The sequence below is a fragment of the Oncorhynchus clarkii genome, chromosome 26, assembly GCF_045791955.1.
Source record: "Oncorhynchus clarkii lewisi isolate Uvic-CL-2024 chromosome 26, UVic_Ocla_1.0, whole genome shotgun sequence".
Taxonomy (NCBI): domain Eukaryota; kingdom Metazoa; phylum Chordata; class Actinopteri; order Salmoniformes; family Salmonidae; genus Oncorhynchus; species Oncorhynchus clarkii.
Genome location: NC_092172.1, coordinates 31,694,804 through 31,713,393, shown reverse-complemented (window position 1 = coordinate 31,713,393; position 18,590 = coordinate 31,694,804). Strand labels below are relative to the sequence as shown.

Below are 18,590 nucleotides of genomic sequence, written 5' to 3'. Positions count from 1 at the left end.
CTATTACTGTAAGACTGATATCAATGTTTACCCATGCAATGTCTTATGTAATGGACATTCTTTTCAATCAAAATGTTTAACACAATGTTTTTCAACGTGTTTTAATTAGTGATGTCTGTTGAAGACCAACATATTGGATTTCTTAAAAAGAAAAAATTCAAACCACAACAGAGTCTAATCATTTCTACTCACTCAATCATTTCTACTTGTCTCTTGTCTGTACGATTTCATTTCTGCTAAATGGGGAAAAAGCAGTTTTAGGCCGACTTGGAATGCAAGATTATTATTAGAACATAAGCAAATCTGCTAAATTGGAAAAAAAACTTAAGTCATGGATCAAGTGTGAAAGGTACACCATCATACTGAACAATCCTTTGCAGCTTTTAGTTTCACTTTAAAAAACAATGTCCTTCCTTAATATACAGTATAGGTAATGTACAGTACAATAATTCCATTGTCAGTTAACAAATGTGTTAATTTATTATGTCCAGCTATTTCCCAAAAAGTATATTGCACACAGGCCCTATTTCAATATACTACTAAGTGCTCATATCGACCAGCTGACGTGTCTACTCTCCCTTCGATACAATCACATCTATATTATGGTAGACCAGGGGTCTTTAACTCCAGGTCTGGGGGCCACATCAGGACTGCAAGCTGCTTTTTTGTGGTCCTCGACAGAGCCTTTTGTTTACTGTAAATCACAGTGGAGGCTGCTGAGGGGAAGACAGCTCATAATAATGGCTGGAATGGAGCGAATGGAATGGCATCAAACACATAGAAACCATGTGTTTGATACAATTCCATTAATTCTGCGACAGCCATTACTACGAGCCCGTCCTCCCCAATTAAGGTGCCACCAACCTCCTGTGTTAAATCAGTGGTATTCAAACTTTTTCAGCAGGGAACCTATTTTTTTTTCAGCAGAATTTCTGGTGACCCCAACCCAAATCTAAAAACACAACCTACATCAACAAATAACTTTCAATTCATTGTCTTGTCATCTCTCTTATAAAAATTAAGAGAACCAATCTTTCTCAAAAACGTATATTGTCCCATACAATAATCTGTTGGCTACTCTTCATTTTTTATGTCTTTAAGTCCACGTCGACTGGGACAGGATGTTATTTTTATTTGGCGACCCTGACTCTGAATACCACTGCTGTAAATAGAAGGCTCTCACCCTGGATACATAATGTCAAAGAGCATGGTGGGACAAGCAGCTGCTAGGTCGGCTGGCAAAGTGACATCACACAGAACTGTGAGTGTTTGGAACGTGTTGGAACTGGCAGAGCTGGGGGAAGGGTTTGTCCGACCACAGCACATGTACTGCCAATAGGTCAAAAATTATGCACTACATTGGGAATAGGCTGTCATTTCAGACATACCCTAATTCTTCAAATACAATGTGAGAGCCCATATATTTAGAATTGACACTGTGCCACAGTCACTGTGGAAAGGATCAAAAACCAATTGGAATTGATCAGTTTTAGCTGGAGAATAAAAAATCTGAAAAATATTTGTAGAAATACAAGCTGTAGAGCAGACTTAATCTGGAGCATATTCTATTGATGCAAAGTTCTGGAACGTTAGAACCTGACACATTTTCCCAATGTACATTCTATACATTAGATTTCTATGTCCTGGTACAGAGGAAGGTGTGACTGATTCCAGTGTGGACAGGTACAGTATGGAGACTGGGTGGAGGGCTGAGTGGAGCACTGGTGGATTATGGGCAATGTAGTTCTAGTAGTCACAGCCCAGCAGCTCCATGCGCAGGGTGATGCGCTCTTGCCACTCCCAGGGCACAACGCGCAGGTAGCGGGCGTAGAACGGAGGCTCAAACAGGTTCTTCTTATGCATGTTGTTGTCAATGTTGCCTTGGAAAATCTGTCAGGGAACACACATACACCAATGGTCAATTGTTAACTACCAAATCTGTCAGGAAACACACACACACACACATCAATGGTCAATGGTTAACTACCATATATGTCAGGGAACACACACACATCAATGGTCAACTACCATATATGTCAGGGAACACACACACATCAATGGTCAACTACCATATATGTCAGGGAACACACACACACACACACATCAATGGTCAATGGTCAACTACCATATCTGTCAGGGAACACACACACATCAATGGTCAACTACCGTATCTGTCAGGGAACACACACACATCAATGGTCAACTACCATATATGTCAGGGAACACACACATCAATGGTCAACTACCGTATCTGTCAGGGAACACACACACATCAATGGTCAACTACCGTATATGTCAGGGAACACACACACATCAATGGTCAACTACCGTATCTGTCAGGGAACACACACACACATCAATGGTCAACTACCATATCTGTCAGGGAACACACACACATCAATGGTCAACTACCATATCTGTCAGGGAACACACACACACATCAATGGTCAACTACCATATCTGTCAGGGAACACACACACATCAATGGTCAACTACCGTATCTGTCAGGGAACACACACACACATCAATGGTCAACTACCATATCTGTCAGGGAACACACACACATCAATGGTCAACTACCGTATCTGTCAGGGAACACACACACACATCAATGGTCAACTACCGTATCTGTCAGGGAACACACACACATCAATGGTCAACTACCATATCTGTCAGGGAACACACACACATCAATGGTCAACTACCATATCTGTCAGGGAACACACACACATCAATGGTCAACAGTTAACTACCATATCTGTTGTATGGTGTGAATAATTCTACACCTGAACAAATATGTCTATATTTAAATATGCATGTTGAAAGGGACTCATGAAATGTCTTTTTTTGCATTATACACAGTGTGCGGGAGTCCTTCTCAAGGTTCACTTCAGTTGTTCAATCTCCTACCCAGCTGTGTTAAGACATTACTTCATGTGTGTAACAGTTATTGTTCAGATAAACTTGAATACTCACCCTATTCATTGAAACAGTCAGTTTTAATGGTTCTACTGAATGGGAGGAGAGATCTAATATGAACCAATATGTAAAGGTCAAAGGTCAATGTCTGAGGCCTCCCATCAAGGATTGTAAATTGGTCTGAACTATGACCTCATTCATGATGACAGCCTTACGACCCAAACACAACTCCCCTCCCAGTCCCTCTGAGGAAGCCCCTGGCTACGTCACATAATGTCAAGGATCTACACTCAATGAAAAGATTGGTTGTTTATTCGTCCCTGAAGGTCATTGAATTATTCAGCGTAGGCCCCCAATGCAAATTTAAACAGGCCCTTGCTTGCAGCACTCCCATGGGGGTGAAGATTGGCCTCTCCTATTTCACACAGAGAGGGGGGCTACAGGGGTGAGTGTCACTAGCACTGTTCCAGCCAGGGACAAAACAGGAAGCAGAGATCATTCACAAAGAGGACCAGGGGATACACTCCACACACAGGGTGGGGGTCCGGAGAGGGGGTCCGTAAATTGACACGGGAAACACAGTCAGGTCCCAACTCATGTCAACAAACTGTGCAGAGGTTTGCAAAACCCCTTATCCCTACTATCAAAATCAAATAGGGTAAAAATGATTATAGTATGTCTGTGTCTCTTTACTTTTAAATGGCGTCCTCTCCTTTCCTTTCTGAACATTGAAATGGCTGGGTAGACATATCATCTAACGGATAAGATCAGTGGCGATGAAGGAGAGGAGACAAGGAAAGGAAACCAATTAAGCGTATCAGAACTATGAGGCTGAAAAATACTTATTTTGTTGGGGAGCCCCAATATGTGAGACTGTCATAATGAGAATACGTTGTGAGCAGTGGTTCACAGACCTTCTCTGTGTTGGTGTTCTCATCCTTCACCAGGTTCCAGGTCTGTCCGTCGTCGCTATAGGCCACTTTGAAGGCGGACACAAACTGCACCACCCCAAAGTCCTTGGCCCCCTGGGTGATGATGCCTGTCAGATGCTTGGTCTTTTCCAGGTCAACCTGGGACAGGATCATGGAGGACAAGACAGTAACATATAGACCAGATGAATGATAATACCTTCAATTCAATGAACCCTGTATTTTGGTATTTAAGAAGTAGCTCTTTTCCCAAGGTCAAATAAAATCACAAAACGTGTCTTGGCTACAGTAGAAAAACCACAGTAGAAAAGAGAAGGATGGTTCACATTCATTGATTTCAGGTGAAAAAAGGAAAAGGTTTATTCCATTTCAAACGTTTCGTCCATCTGACCTTCATCAGTGTCATAAAAACCTACAACTACTACAAGGTAGACTCCCCTCACAGGAATGTCTTCACTTTTCAGAATAAGAAGTGTGTGAGCGGGGTGAAGTTTATAAACAAAGATACTACGTCGACATATGTCAGACTCCTATCCCTGATGTCTGTTTTCCCACACAATTTGTGCCCAATATTGAATAGCTGTTTCATCATATAAAATAGTATGAAGCAAGAACAGATGTCAGAATCCCACAAGGATGATAAAAATGATCCATGACTTTTTGTGTTACAAATCATATTAGGAAGAGAAAGTGATCCTTCCTCTAAGGAATGTTTCCATTGATATTTAGATGGTATTCACTAAGAAATGATGCGGTAACAATCTATACACTCTGGTAAGTACTACAACTAATTCAACACAACTGGGAACTACCTGGTAGCTAAAAGTTCCCATCCTAAAGACACAAACAAGTAACTCATAGGTTATTACTGCATGAATACCATATTACCAACTTCCAAGTAATTACCATGTCATTTCTAAACCGTAAAATAAAGTGCTCCCCGAAATCCTTTGTTAAAGTAGACAGTTTAAAATGGCAATGTGGGATTGGTACATACATGTACTTACACTACCATTCAAAAGTTTGGGGTCACTTAGAAATGTCCTTGTTTTCCATGAAAACATACATGAAATGAGTTGCAAAATGAATAGGAAATATAGTCAAGATGTTGACAAGGTTATAAATAATGATTTTTCATTGAAATAATAATTGTGGTCTTCAAACTTTGCTTTTGTCAAAGAATCCTCCATTTTGCAGACCTTTGGCATTGTAGTTGTCAATTTGTTGAGGTAATCTGAAGAGATTGCGGGTACTATTTAATGAGTACTATTTAATGAAGCTGCCAGTTGAGGACTTGTGAGGCGTCTGTTTCTCAAACTAGACTTGTGCTCTTGCTCAGTTGTGCACCGGGGCCTCCCACTCTCTTTCTATTCTGGTTAAAGCCAGTCTGCGCTGTTCTGTGAAGGGAGTAGAACACAGCGTTGTACCAGATCTATTCCATGCCGATTTCTCGCATGGAATAGCCTTCAAAAACAAGGCCATTTCTAAGTGACCCCAGACTTTTGAATGGTAGTGTATATAGCTAGCTATTGGTTCTTAAAGAATAGATGTTTAGATGCTTCACTCCATCAGAATCCGAAATACTGTTTTACTCCATTGTTTAATACAATATCATTTTAAACAAACACTAACTTCAAAACATGGTTAAAAATATGCTTTTGAGCTCATGGATGTTCAGTCTTTGCATCCATAGCTCTGTCTATGAATTTGAGTGTGGTTAAATTTCTCCAGGCCCCATCCCTCAGCTGTTTACCAAAACAAGTGGTTTGTTTTTGGAATCCATATTGCCCCTTTAAAAGAGGAGAGTCAGTCTCACCTGTAGCCACTCTGAGCGGTTGTTAGTGGCGGGGGACCAGGCGTTGGTCTTGCCCTGTTTGTCTAGCCGGGCGAACTGTGGGTGCCAGGTGAAGGCATCAATGCCCCAGGTGCGGAAGGCACTGGACGCCGAGAGCTGTCCATCAGAGACAAGGCGGGACTTCATGCCCATTGGCTCAGAGCAACCTGTCGTGTTGGAATATACTGTAAACGAAACAGCAGAGAGACAATGATAGACAGGAAAGGAGTGGAGGTGAAAGACAGAGAACCAATAGAGAGAAACCAATGATCACACCCAAGTGAAGAACCACCCACTCAGTGGAGTACATTACAAGGAGCCCATCCTCCTAATTTATCCCTCCACCAACCAACACTGCAGCTCAAGGCATGTAGATTAGCCACTTACTGATTGATCGATTGATTTGACAACATGACATAAACAGTGACGGACAGATAGCATGACATAAACAGTGTAGGACAGACAGCATGACATAAACAGTGTAGGACCGATATCATGACATAAACAGTGTAGGACAGACAACATGACATAAACAGTGTAGGACCGATATCATGACATAAACAGTGTAGAACAGATAGCATGACATAAACAGTGTAGGACAGACAGCATGACATAAACAGTGTAGGACAGACAGCATGACATAAACAGTGTAGGACAGACAACGACATAAACAGTGTAGGACAGACAGCATGACATAAACAGTGTAGGACAGACAACGACATAAACAGTGTAGGACAGACAACGACATAAACAGTGTAGGACCGATATCATGACATAAACAGTGTAGGACCGATATCATGACATAAACAGTGTAGGACCGATATCATGACATAAACAGTGTAGGACAGATAGCGTGACATAAACAGTGTAGGACAGACAGCATGACATAAACAGTGTAGGACAGATAGCATGACATAAACAGTGTAGGACAGACAGCATGACATAAACAGCGAAGGACAGACAACATGACATAAACAGTGTAGGACAGACAGCATGACATAAACAGTGTAGGACAGACAACATGACATAAACAGCGAAGGACAGACAACATGACATAAACATTGAAGAACAGATAGCATGATATAAACAGTGTAGGACAGATAGCATGACATAAACAGTGTAGGACAGATAGCATGACAAACAGTGTAGGACAGATAGCATGACATAAACAGTGTAGGACAGATAGCATGACATAAACAGTGTAGGACAGATAGCATGACATAAACAGTGTAGGACAGATAGCATGACATAAACAGTGTAGGACAGATAGCATGACATAAACAGTGTAGGACAGATAGCATGACATAAACAGTGTAGGACAGATAGCGTGACATAAACAGTGTAGGACAGATAGCGTGACATAAACAGTGTAGGACAGATAGCATGACATAAACAGTGTAGGACAGATAGCATGACATAAACAGTGTAGGACAGATAGCATGACATAAACAGTGTAGGACAGATAGCATGACAAACAGTGTAGGACAGACAGGTATGCCATATTATTTCCTGTGTAAAGGCACACTACAGAAAGTCAATAATAAGACCAAGTAATGAAAGCAGGGAATGAAAAGTACCAGACAGATATTTATAATAAACAAATAACATTTGTATAAAGGAGGCATTGAAATGAATAGGAAAGGAGGCAGGGAATAGGAAAATAATGGTGAATAGGAAAATAATGGGGAATAGGAAAATAATGGGGAATAGGAAAATAATGGTGAATAGGAAAATAATGGGGAATAGGAAAATAATGGGGAATAGGAAAATAATGGGGAATAGGAAAAGTGAGTGAAGCCCAATAGCCTTACTAGCAGCAAGTCAATTTGAACTGTAGCTCTATACACACTGAGTAATAGGGTGGGGCTGGAAACACATATGGACATGGTGTGTGAGTGTGTGTGTGTGAGTGTATGGGTGGTGCTTTTGTCAGGAACTCCGTCCCCATTGTTGCACTGCATGGGTCTCCCTCTGAATGCTGTCCAAACCATTCCCTACAGTATGTGGTCTAAACATAACTAAATCTAGACTCATGTTAGGACATCTAAACAACCCCTCTTACTGTCAGCAAGCTGGACAGAAGTACCACAGTGTCAACACAAGGAGACTGCATGTACCGCAACTTAATGCCTTTTACTTGGTGGGCTTGTAACTTTTCTCAAGGTCTATTTGTGGTTCAGGCAGAGGACTCTGAATGTCCCTGGGGTTTTGAATGGGGTTTTATTTACAGCTGCATGTCAATAGTCTGGAGTGGCTTCCTCTCTTTATTTCCCGATTACCATCTGATGTAAAAAAACAAGACACCAAATGGCCAGACCATATTTCTATCACCTGTCCTGAGTTTCCAGATCGATGCAGACGGAGACGAGGAGGAAAGGAAGCCAATTAAAACTATTGAGATGCAGTCTAGTCGTCTTTCCACTCTATTTTCCCATGTAGAGGTGTCTGTTTACCATTGAGCTCACAGCCCACCAGCTCCATACGCAGGGTGCAGGCCTTGCGACACACCACAGGAATGATGCGGATGAACTGGGCCACGATGGGAGGGTCAAACAGGTTGGTCTTGGTGCTGTCATTATCAATGTTCCCCACAAACACCTGTGGCACAGGGCACAGAAGTGATGTCACCAAGTTGTTACAGGCATTCATGTGAGAGCAACTGTACATGTCCAAGTAAAACATGCCAGTAGGAACAGATCTAGGAACAGCTTAAACCTCCCACAATTCTGACCTTAACCATTAAGAGGATGAAACATATCTGACCCTTTATAAGACTGTAGGAAATGGGACAACTGTTTAAATGAACTTACACTGAGTCACTAACTAGAAATGAATATTACTATGGTAAACTCATATTGTAAAGTCACCTTGTCCTTCCTCTGTCCCGCTGGTCTGTAGGGGGTGTAGGTCTTACCATCAAAGCTGGAAGACACTTTAAAGACCTTAATGTACTCAGCTATGCCCATTCGACTGGCACCCTGGGTGATGATGCCAGTTAGGCGCATCTTCTTTTGCATGTTGATCTAGAGTCAGAGGTCAGAGAGAGGTCAGACAGGGGTCAAACCACTAATCATCCTCCCCACTGGGATTTAGATGATACACTGTTAGAAAAAAGGGTTCCAAAAGGTTTCTAGTTGTCCCCATAGGAACAATGTTTCTGTTCCAGCTAGAAAGGATTCTACATAGAACCCAGAAGGGTTATTTCTGGAACCAAAAAGGGTTCTTCAAAGGGTTCTCCTATGGGGACAGCCAAAGAACACTTTTATGTTCTAGATGGCACCTTTTTTTCTGAGAGTACAGTGTATGGCTGTTTATATGTGTACTACATGCTTAGACTTTATTAGAGCTGTGTAGCATCATTCAGACAAATTGAAAAAGTGTTTCATTTCTTTTCCATGACAATGTCCATAGAGAGGCCAGATCGAGTGACTTCATCAAGTAGAAAAGCATGTTTCAAGCCAAAGTTTAGTCTGGACCCATGAGGAGCTGGCCACGGTCCACCAGTGGGTTATGACCTCCCATTTGAGAACACCATTACCACAACAAGTGGTTATTTACTAAACTGACTTGGTTCTCTAACCTCCATCCAGGGGTTCCTGTCATGGTTGGCGGCGGTCCAGGCGTTGACCATGCCCTGGTTGTTGAGCCGGGCCAGTTCTGGACCCCAGCGCTGAAGACCCATAATGCCATAGTGTACAGAGGAGGACGAGATCTGAGACTCAACGATTTCTCCTCCCTCCATCCCCATCAGAGATATACAACCTGGAACAAACACATACAGAGACATACATATGTTATATTGTCTTATATAGGAGACATAAACAGGTTATAATCTCTAATATGGACATACTGGTTGTGACTTAAAGTACAAAGAGAGACAGTTCATAATGTGTAACACACAGAGTAGTAGACATGTTTCAGTCTCTCCTATGCAGCGGTTCCCCTGCCCTATACTTACGGAGCTGGCATTGCTTTCCGACGTAGGGTGAAGGGCACAGGCAGGTGTAGTCACCATCCAGATCTCGACACATCCCACCGTTCTTACATGGCTGCTTCTCACAGTCATTCACATCTAGACAGGACAAGCACAAGAGATAGACACAGTTACATAGAAGTTGGGTATGTAATCATAATAAACCCTGTCCTAACATAGGAATCTGACATGGGACTTCATAATGTCACATAATAAACCTTGTCCTAACATAGGAATCTGACATGGGACTTCATAATGTCACATACTAAACCTTGTCCTAACATAGGAATCTGACATGGGACTTCATAATGTCACATAATAAACCTTGTCCTAACATAGGAATCTGACATGGGACTTCATAATGTCACATAATAAACCTTGTCCTAACATAGGAATCTGACATGGGACTTCATAATGACACATAATAAACCTTGTCCTAACATAGGAATCTGACATGGGACTTCATAATGTCACATAATAAACCTTGTCCTAACATAGGAATCTGACATGGGACTTCATAATGTCACATACTAAACCCTGTCCTAACATAGGAATCTGACATGGGACTTCATAATGACACATAATAAACCTTGTCCTAACATAGGAATCTGACATGGGACTTCATAATGTCACATAATAAACCTTGTCCTAACATAGGAATCTGACATGGGACTTCATAATGACACATAATAAACCTTGTCCTAACATAGGAATCTGACATGGGACTTCATAATGTCACATACTAAACCTTGTCCTAACATAGGAATCTGACATGGGACTTCATAATGTCACATACTAAACCTTGTCCTAACATAGGAATCTGACATGGGACTTCATAATGTCACATACTAAACCTTGTCCTAACATAGGAATCTGACATGGGACTTCATAATGTCACATAATAAACCTTGTCCTAACATAGGAATCTGACATGGGACTTCATAATGTCACATACTAAACCTTGTCCTAACATAGGAATCTGACATGGGACTTCATAATGTCACATAATAAACCTTGTCCTAACATAGGAATCTGACATGGGACTTCATAATGTCACATAATAAACCTTGTCCTAACATAGGAATCTGACATGGGACTTCATAATGTCACATAATAAACCTTGTCCTAACATAGGAATCTGACATGGGACTTCATAATGTCACATACTAAACCTTGTCCTAACATAGGAATCTGACATGGGACTTCATAATGTCACATAATAAACCTTGTCCTAACATAGGAATCTGACATGGGACTTCATAATGACACATAATACTTTTCTGGATGGATTCTTTTCAGGAAGACATCAAGAAAGGCTAAACATTGTTGCCCTTATCTGGTCATATAACTAGATTTGCTCTATACAACCGGACCATAACGATTGAAAATACATCAGAATGAACCAGTTCTGCCCGCTGGGTCTGACATCTAAAACCCTCCCTGGACCTGAGCAGGAGAGAACACAGTCCCTGATGGCTAAATGCAGTACACTTGTACCCCAAAGGTAAGTCAGATATAGCACAGTGGTAAGACTACCTGGCATGCAGGCTAATCAGCCAGGTGGGTGAACCTTGAAGCACCACAATACCACCAGTGGGCCTCCATAATGCCTCTCTGCAGGTGTGTTCTCTAAGACACAGGGGTGATGACAGGGGCACAGCTGGGGGCAACTTTGGGGCCAGGCATCATAAATTACCACAGGTGAAGGACAGGGTTGTGGTTTTGGGTGTGTTCTATATTGTGCCTGCAGGGTTAGGTGACCTGGGAGTAGTCTATGGTAGTCTGTCCACTGCTGCAGCTCTTTCTCGTCCCCACCAGGGGGCTCAGTTGTATTATAAGTAGCATGGACTAAAACTGGGCTGTATTCATTAGTCCACACCATAGCAAACCATAGCAAAATGGCGTGCAACAGAAAACACTGGTAGATCCCCTGTTTGCTTCTTATTGAACAACAACAAAATTATTCAACAAAGTCATTGCACTTTAACACTACATCTTCTGTTTAGCTACTGTTCCCGTTAACTCTAAGAGGATTGGTCCCAACTCTAAAACCCATTTCGCTCAACGGCGTGACAACACACACACCCACACTGAGAAATACAAGCACACACCCACGGGCATGCACATACACAGAAAACACACACACGCACCGCACCCTCCAGTCATTCTGAGAATCTACTCGGTAAATAACATCTCTGACCTTGATTAGGTAGATTAAATGCCGTAGGTGTATCTTTAGACTGTGTGTGTGTGTGTGTGTGTGCCTGCATGTGTGTATGTGTCCATGTCTGTGCCAATGACAGACAGGGACACTGACAGAAGGTCAAGAGTGGTTTGATCCATTCTTAGAAGGAAGGGCAGAAGATTCTAGAATAATGGGGTCCATAACAAACAGTAGTATATCCAACCACTACCCAAGCAGGAGAATTTCAGCCATGTTGGACTAACAAGACAGTACTGGGATCCACCCTAACTACAGGCCTATACAATCTATGACGTCTGGTAGAACAAGAACAAATGTGGGTGGTGACAACCAAACAGCAATAACACTGGTGGTCAGACTAGCAGTTAGAGGTTATAAATATGTTATGAATCATCTACAGTTTTGTAGTCGCATCAGCGCGCCTGGTTTTTCAATCAGATTATGGACTTTCAATGGAAAACTTGGACAAACCAAGGAAATTAATGGAAAGGACAAAGTTTATAGTGGCATTAGCCTCCTAGATCCTAATCTGGAATGTGAAAAGTCTTGTACCAGTCCATGCATGAATATGAGTTTGTTTTAATGAGATGGCAACTACTGACCCAACTAGCACTGAGGCTCTCAATAGCTAGGCCTACTGTGTAGAGAGCAGGACTGGCAGAGCTCTCCTCGCTCTGCTAAAGCCTTCTGAGATTAGAGTGGACAATGGCTAATTGCTGTAAAGGTGCCCCAGAGGGAGAGTTCCTGGCTGTCTAGGGGGGGTATTAGAGAAAACCTGGTAGAAGCTTGTACACACAAAACATGCAACTTAGAAAAAGTCAATTGAACATAAATATCCAAGATGGCTGAATTTAAAATTGGGAAATTGTTGAGCTGACATTGTATACCCCATTAATCCAATGATTTATGCTCAACGTGAGTCCAATTTTTTGCCTTTGCAAGTTCCATTTGACTTTATTACATTTTTTTTGTCAGGCCCAGTTTATCATTATTACATACAGTACCATGCAAAAGTTTGGACACACCTACTCATTCAAGGGTTTTTCTTTATTTTTACTACTTTCTACATTGTAGAATAATATTGAAGACATCAAAACTATGAAATAACACATATGGAATCATGTCATAAACAAACAAAAAATGTTAAACAAATCAAAATATATTCTATATTTTAGATTCTTCGAAGTAGCCACCCTTTGCCTTGATGACAGCTTTGCATACTCTTGGCATTCTCTCAACCAGCTTCACCTGGAATGATTTTTCAACAGTCTTGAAGGAGTTTCAACACAGTACGCTGAGCAGTTGTTGGCTGCTTTTCCTTCACTCTGCGGTCCAACTCATCCCAAACCATCTCAATTGGGTTGAGGTCGGGTGATTGTGGAGAACCGGTTACTCCATCCCTCTCCTTCTTGGTCAAATAGCCATTACACAGCCTGGAGGTGTGTTTTGGGTCATTGTCCTGTTGAAAAACAAATGATAGTCCCACCAAGCGCAACCCAGATGGGATGGGGTATCACTGTGGAAGCCATGCTGGTTAAGTGTGCCTTGAATTCTAAATAAATCACAGACAGTGTCACCAGCAAAGCACCACCACACCGTTACACCTCCATGCTTCACGGTGGGAACCACGCACGCGGATATCATCAGTTCACCTACTCTGCGTCTCACAAAGACACGGTGGTTGGAACCAAAAATCTGAAATTTGGACTCATCAGACCAAAGGACAGATTTACACAGATCTAATGTCCATTGCTCGTGTTTCTTGGCCCAAGCAAGTATTTTATTCTTATTGGTGTCCTTTAGCAGTGGTTTCTTTGCAGCAATATGACCATGAAGACCTGATTCCCGCAGTCTCCATTGAACAGTTGTTGAGATGTGTCTGTTAGTTGAACTCTGTGAAGCATCTGTGAAGTTAGGATTGGGGTAGTGGACCCTACCCAAGCCAAGAAGCTCTGGTTCTCCTCACCTAAAACAATTTGGCGTTAATTGTTTCTGATTTAAAAATGTACCTTAAGACAACAATCTAGGGGAAACGCTGAGTAGCACAGACATGTTGGCCATGTTTGGCTACTTCCCTATTACTTTCACCAATCCAACCAACCAATTCAGATCTGGGATTACTTGAAGGAAGAAAAGCCCGGGTCGGCAGGGCGAATTAGGACAGGTACAGTCACAAGTAAGGAACTTACTGATCTGGCAGTGCACGCCCTCGAAGCCAGGCTGGCATTTACACACGTACTCGCTGAACACGTCTCCTCGTCTGGTCGGAGTGATGACCTCACACGACCCATCATTCCTGCAGGGGTTGGGAATGCAGGGACCTAAGGTAGGATTGACCAATTATAAAGACCGGACACACTCAAGGAAAAAAATCAAGAATATGCTTTAATTTAATGAAAAACAGTCAGGTTTAACGAACAGAAATGGAAGCCAGCGCCTGGGTGCCAGTCCAAGAAATTAGCTTTGCTTCTAAAAATGAAGTGACAAGACCAAAATCTCAGTATACAGAGTATATTGAATTGTCCCATTTGAAACTCAAAGCTTTTTAAATACGTCCACCTGCCTTGACCATATTTGGCTAGCTCTACTCCTCCTTACCAGTCTCATTGACCTGTCTTGACCATATTTGGCAAGCTCTACTCCTCCTTACCAGTCTCATTGACCTGCCTTGACCATATTTGGCTAGCTCTACTCCTCCTTACCTGTCTCATTGACCTGCCTTGACCATATTTGGCTAGCGCTACTCCTCCTTACCAGTCTCATTGAGGTGGCAGGTGTCTCCAGTAAAAGCATCAGCACAGATACAGATGAATGGGTCCTCCCCCACCCCGGTCACACACGTCCCTCCGTTATGGCAGAGATTCACTTCACAGTAATCTCCTGGAAGAGGGAGAGCGAGAGACATGGAGAGGGGGGAAGAGACAGTGGTAAAGAGAGGGAGAGAGGGGGGGAAGAGACAGTGGTAAAGAGACGTGGAGAGGGGGGGGGAAGAGAATAAAATGAGGTGAGAGAGAGGAGTGTCACAGGGTGGCCACATAAAGGCACGATATGGAGCCTCCATGCACCTGCCATGTTTTAGACAGTTTGACAATCTCTGTGTCAAAAGGCAGTTATACCTCACCTCAATGGCCTCTCCATTACATGTGATCAAGCACATCACAGCATGAAAAGTTGGAGGGTTGATAAGGGACGTCCCTGGACTCCTGGCCCTGTATTCACAAAGCATCTCACAGTAGGAGTGCTGCTCTAGGGTCAGTATATGCTTTCAGATCATAATGAATAAGATGACACAGGCAGGGAAGACCTGATATTAGGTCAGCACTCCTACTCTGAGACACTCTGTGAATACAGGCACTGGCACTCTAACGAGAGTCATTTCCCTCCATGAACACAAAGGAGATGTGGTGATGCCAAGGGCCCATGTTAGCTGGGAGGTCATAGAGGGCCTAAGTGCTGACTCACAGAGCACAGGAAGGAGAGGACAGAAACATCCAGAAGGAGACAGGTGGTTTTATGGTTCCACTAAGCCAAGAGTGACCTTACAGTCCTCCATGACATACCAGCATACTATTCCAGTTCATAAAACAGAATCATAGTTGCTTTACAATGGGTAGGTTCCAGAGTTGGAGTGTGACTGTTTGAGGTTGTGGACAGATGTCTTTTATACTGATAACAAGTTCAAACAGGTGCCATTAATACAGGTAACGAGTGGAGGACAGAGGAGCCTCTTAAAGAAGAAGTTACAGGTCTGTGAGAGCAAGAAATCTTGCTTGTTTGTTGGTGACCAAATACTTATTTTCCACCATAATTTGCAAATAAATCCATTAAAAATCCTACAATGTGATTTTCTGGATTTTTTTTTCTCATTTTGTCTGTCATAGTTGAAGTGTACCTATGATGAAAATCATATTTTTAAGTGGGAGAACTTGCACAATTGGTGGCTGACTAAATAATTTTTTGCCCCACTGTATATACATTGACTCTAAAAATAGCAGACAGGACTGAAATAATACCCATCACACTTTTGAAGCACCAACTTTGATGATCTTTTAGGTTTATGGGGGTTGTCATCACTAGAACCATGGTCTGAACAACTGCACTCACCTAGACCATTTGAGAAAGGTACATCCCTCTGGATTGGATCGAGGAATTGTCTGAGGCAAAGAGTAGCAATCTTCACTATCTAAGCTCTAGTGATATATTTTCAGTGGTGATACGTGATAAATATTTAAAATATGATTTACACAATTAAATGAAAGCAGAGCTTGAAGTGTGTTTGAGTAGGTGAGAAAGAAAATCACTTGACTGAAAGCACACTTCAAATGTAAGTCTTAGCTGAGCAATGCAAATTTTATTCATGAGTTAAATGATAAACTAATCATGGATCATAGAAACTGACATCCCTTCATTTTACAGACCTAACTACACAAAAAAAGTAATGACAAGAAAATGACTCTTTTTAGTCAGGAAACAGTGTGCCAATAACTTTTTTTCCTCGCATTACGTTTATTCCTTGCTGTCTCTGCCTAGCCGGTTCCTCTCTCTCCACTGGGATTATCTGCCTCTAACCCTATTACAGTAGGCCAGTCACTGGCTTACTGGTACTCTTCCATGCCGTCCCTAGGAGGGGTGCGTCACTTGAGTGGGTTGAGTCACTGACGTGGTGTTCCTGTCTGGGTTGGCGCCCCCCCTTGGGTTGTGCCGTGGCAGAGATCTTTGTGGGCTATACTCGGCCTTGTCTCAGGATGGTAAGTTGGTGATTGAAGACATCCCTCTAGTGGTGTGGGGGCTGTGCTTTGGCAGTGGGTGGGGTTATATCCTGCCTGTTTGGCCCTGTCCGGGGGTATCATCGGATGGGGCCACAGTGTCTCCTGACCCCTCCTGTCTCAGCCTCCAGTATTTATGCTGCAGTAGTTTGTGTCGGGGGGCTAGGGTCAGTCTGTTATATCTGGAGTATTTATCCTGTCTTACCCGGTGTCCAGTGTGAATTTAAGTATGCTTTCTCTAATTCTTTCTTTCTTTCTCTCTCTCAGAGGACCTGAGCCCTAGGACCATGGGTCAGGACTACCTGGCGTGATGACTCCTTGCTGTCCCCAGTCCACCTGGCCGTGCTCCTGCTCCAGTTAACTGTTCTGCCTGCGGCTATGGAACCCTGACCTGTTCACCGGACGTAATACCTGTCCCAGACCTGGTGTTTTCAACTCTCTAGAGACAGCAGAAGCGGTAGAGATACTCTCAATGATCAGCTATGAAAAGCCAACTGACATTTACTCCTGAGGTGCTGACCTGTTGCACCCTCAACAACTACTGTGATTATTATTGTTTGACCATGCTGGTAATTTATGAACATTTGAACATCTTGGCCATGTTCTGTAATAATCTCCACCCGGCACAGCCAGAAAAGGACTGGCCACCCCTCATAGCCTGGTTCCTCTCTAGGTTTCTTCCTAGGTTTTGGCCTTTCTATGGAGTTTTTCCTAGCCACCGTGCTTCTACACCTGCATTGCTTGCTGTTTGGGGTTTTAGGCTGGGTTTCTGTACAGCACTTTGAGATATCAGCTGATGTAAGAAGAGCTTTATAAATACATTTGATTTGATCATCCAGCCCACATTTGGATGTCCAGCTCCTGTGACATTTAACCTTTTCACTAAGACCTACAGGTGAAAAGTTGGGACATTGTGTTGTAAATGTCTGATGCAAGAGGTATGGGCCAGAGCAGTCAACACAAGAGAGTTGGACATGAGAGTGACAGGCAAAATCAGCAGTTATATCTGCCATTAATGAAGTGTTGGCCTACAGAGAGTTACTTTGCTTAGTTCTTTTACAGTGAAAAATAGTCATCTGAATAAAATCAATACAGGTAAATGATACAAATATAAACACCTGTGAGTAACCAGTAGGTATGTAATGGAAGAAGGGTGACAGAAACTTGTTGTAACTCAAGAATACTGTTGGTTGAAACAGTGTACTGTACAGTAAGTGTATACTTTATGTTTGTAAAATAATTTGTATCTAATACGAGAGTAGAGGGCTTTATGTTTCTAGAACCTTAGCTGGAGTCTTTGGCTGTTTTGGCTGCCAGAGCCAGACTACCTCTGAATGTAACATATAAAGTCCTTGCACGTTAAAGGGACAATCTGGAGTTAATACATCCATTTTTTGATCTGTTAAATTAATGACATATAGCCATTGATTATTGAAGAATATAATTTATAAATGCTTCATGAACTTCATCAGAACCCAAAATATAAGCTTGTTTTACTCCAATGTTTGTAAACAAAGTCAATGTAAATATACACTGTAGGTCTATAGCGTCAAAACATGGTTAAAACTATCATTCTGATCTCATGGATGGTCAGTCCTCATGGATGGTTAGTCTATCTGTGAATTTGAGAGTGGTTATATTTCTCAAGCCACATCTTTCAGCTGTTTACCAAAACAAGTAGCGGGTCAGTCGCTTTGTTATTGTTTGAATTCCGGATTGTCCCTTTGAAGGATTAGATTTTAACAGTAGATTCTTGCGATAGGGTTGGATGAGTTAACCAACTAAATAAACGGGACTCACCTTTCACTGAGCAGACGGCAGCGATAAGGACACAAGCGCAAATAAATGTCAAAGGGCACAAAAACCCGTGACGTTTCATGTTGATTTCTCGAGAATTCCCCACTCTTTCCGAGAGTAGACCAGATGGATAATATAATACAGTGATACCGCTAGTTTCCCGGCTGAG

The 18,590-nt window shown here is 42.3% G+C and overlaps 1 protein-coding gene across 2 annotated transcripts; it reads right to left on the bottom strand.

Moving 5' to 3' along the window:
* Positions 1-85: 85 nt before the first annotated feature.
* Positions 86-18,590, bottom strand: LOC139384676 (lactadherin-like). Of its 2 annotated transcripts, none has more exons than XM_071129498.1 (10): positions 18,425-18,590; positions 14,613-14,738; positions 14,048-14,179; positions 9,641-9,754; positions 9,263-9,444; positions 8,550-8,705; positions 8,136-8,280; positions 5,665-5,867; positions 3,834-3,989; positions 86-1,890 (listed from the first exon to the last, which is right to left on the bottom strand). In XM_071129498.1, the coding sequence occupies exons 1-10, from the start codon at positions 18,501-18,503 to the stop codon at positions 1,747-1,749; spliced, it is 1,437 nt and encodes a 478-aa protein (XP_070985599.1). In that variant the 5' UTR covers positions 18,504-18,590; the 3' UTR covers positions 86-1,746. The 2 variants fall into 2 exon arrangements, with proteins under 2 accessions (XP_070985599.1, XP_070985600.1); XM_071129499.1 differs by having other exon boundaries at positions 5,665-5,849.

What these genes read in the sequence shown, in the direction of transcription:
- LOC139384676 (XM_071129498.1), bottom strand. Translation starts at nt 18,503, where the DNA reads ATGAAACGTCACGGGTTTTTGTGCCCTTTGACATTTATTTGCGCTTGT. An exon ending in CTGCCACCTCAATGAGACTG is followed by an intron (nt 14,180 to 14,612) that starts GTAAGGAGGAGT and finishes ATCCTACCTTAG; the next exon opens with GTCCCTGCATTCCCAACCCC. An exon ending in GGTGGGCTGTGAGCTCAATG is followed by an intron (nt 5,868 to 8,135) that starts GTAAACAGACAC and finishes TTTCGTTTACAG; the next exon opens with TATATTCCAACACGACAGGT.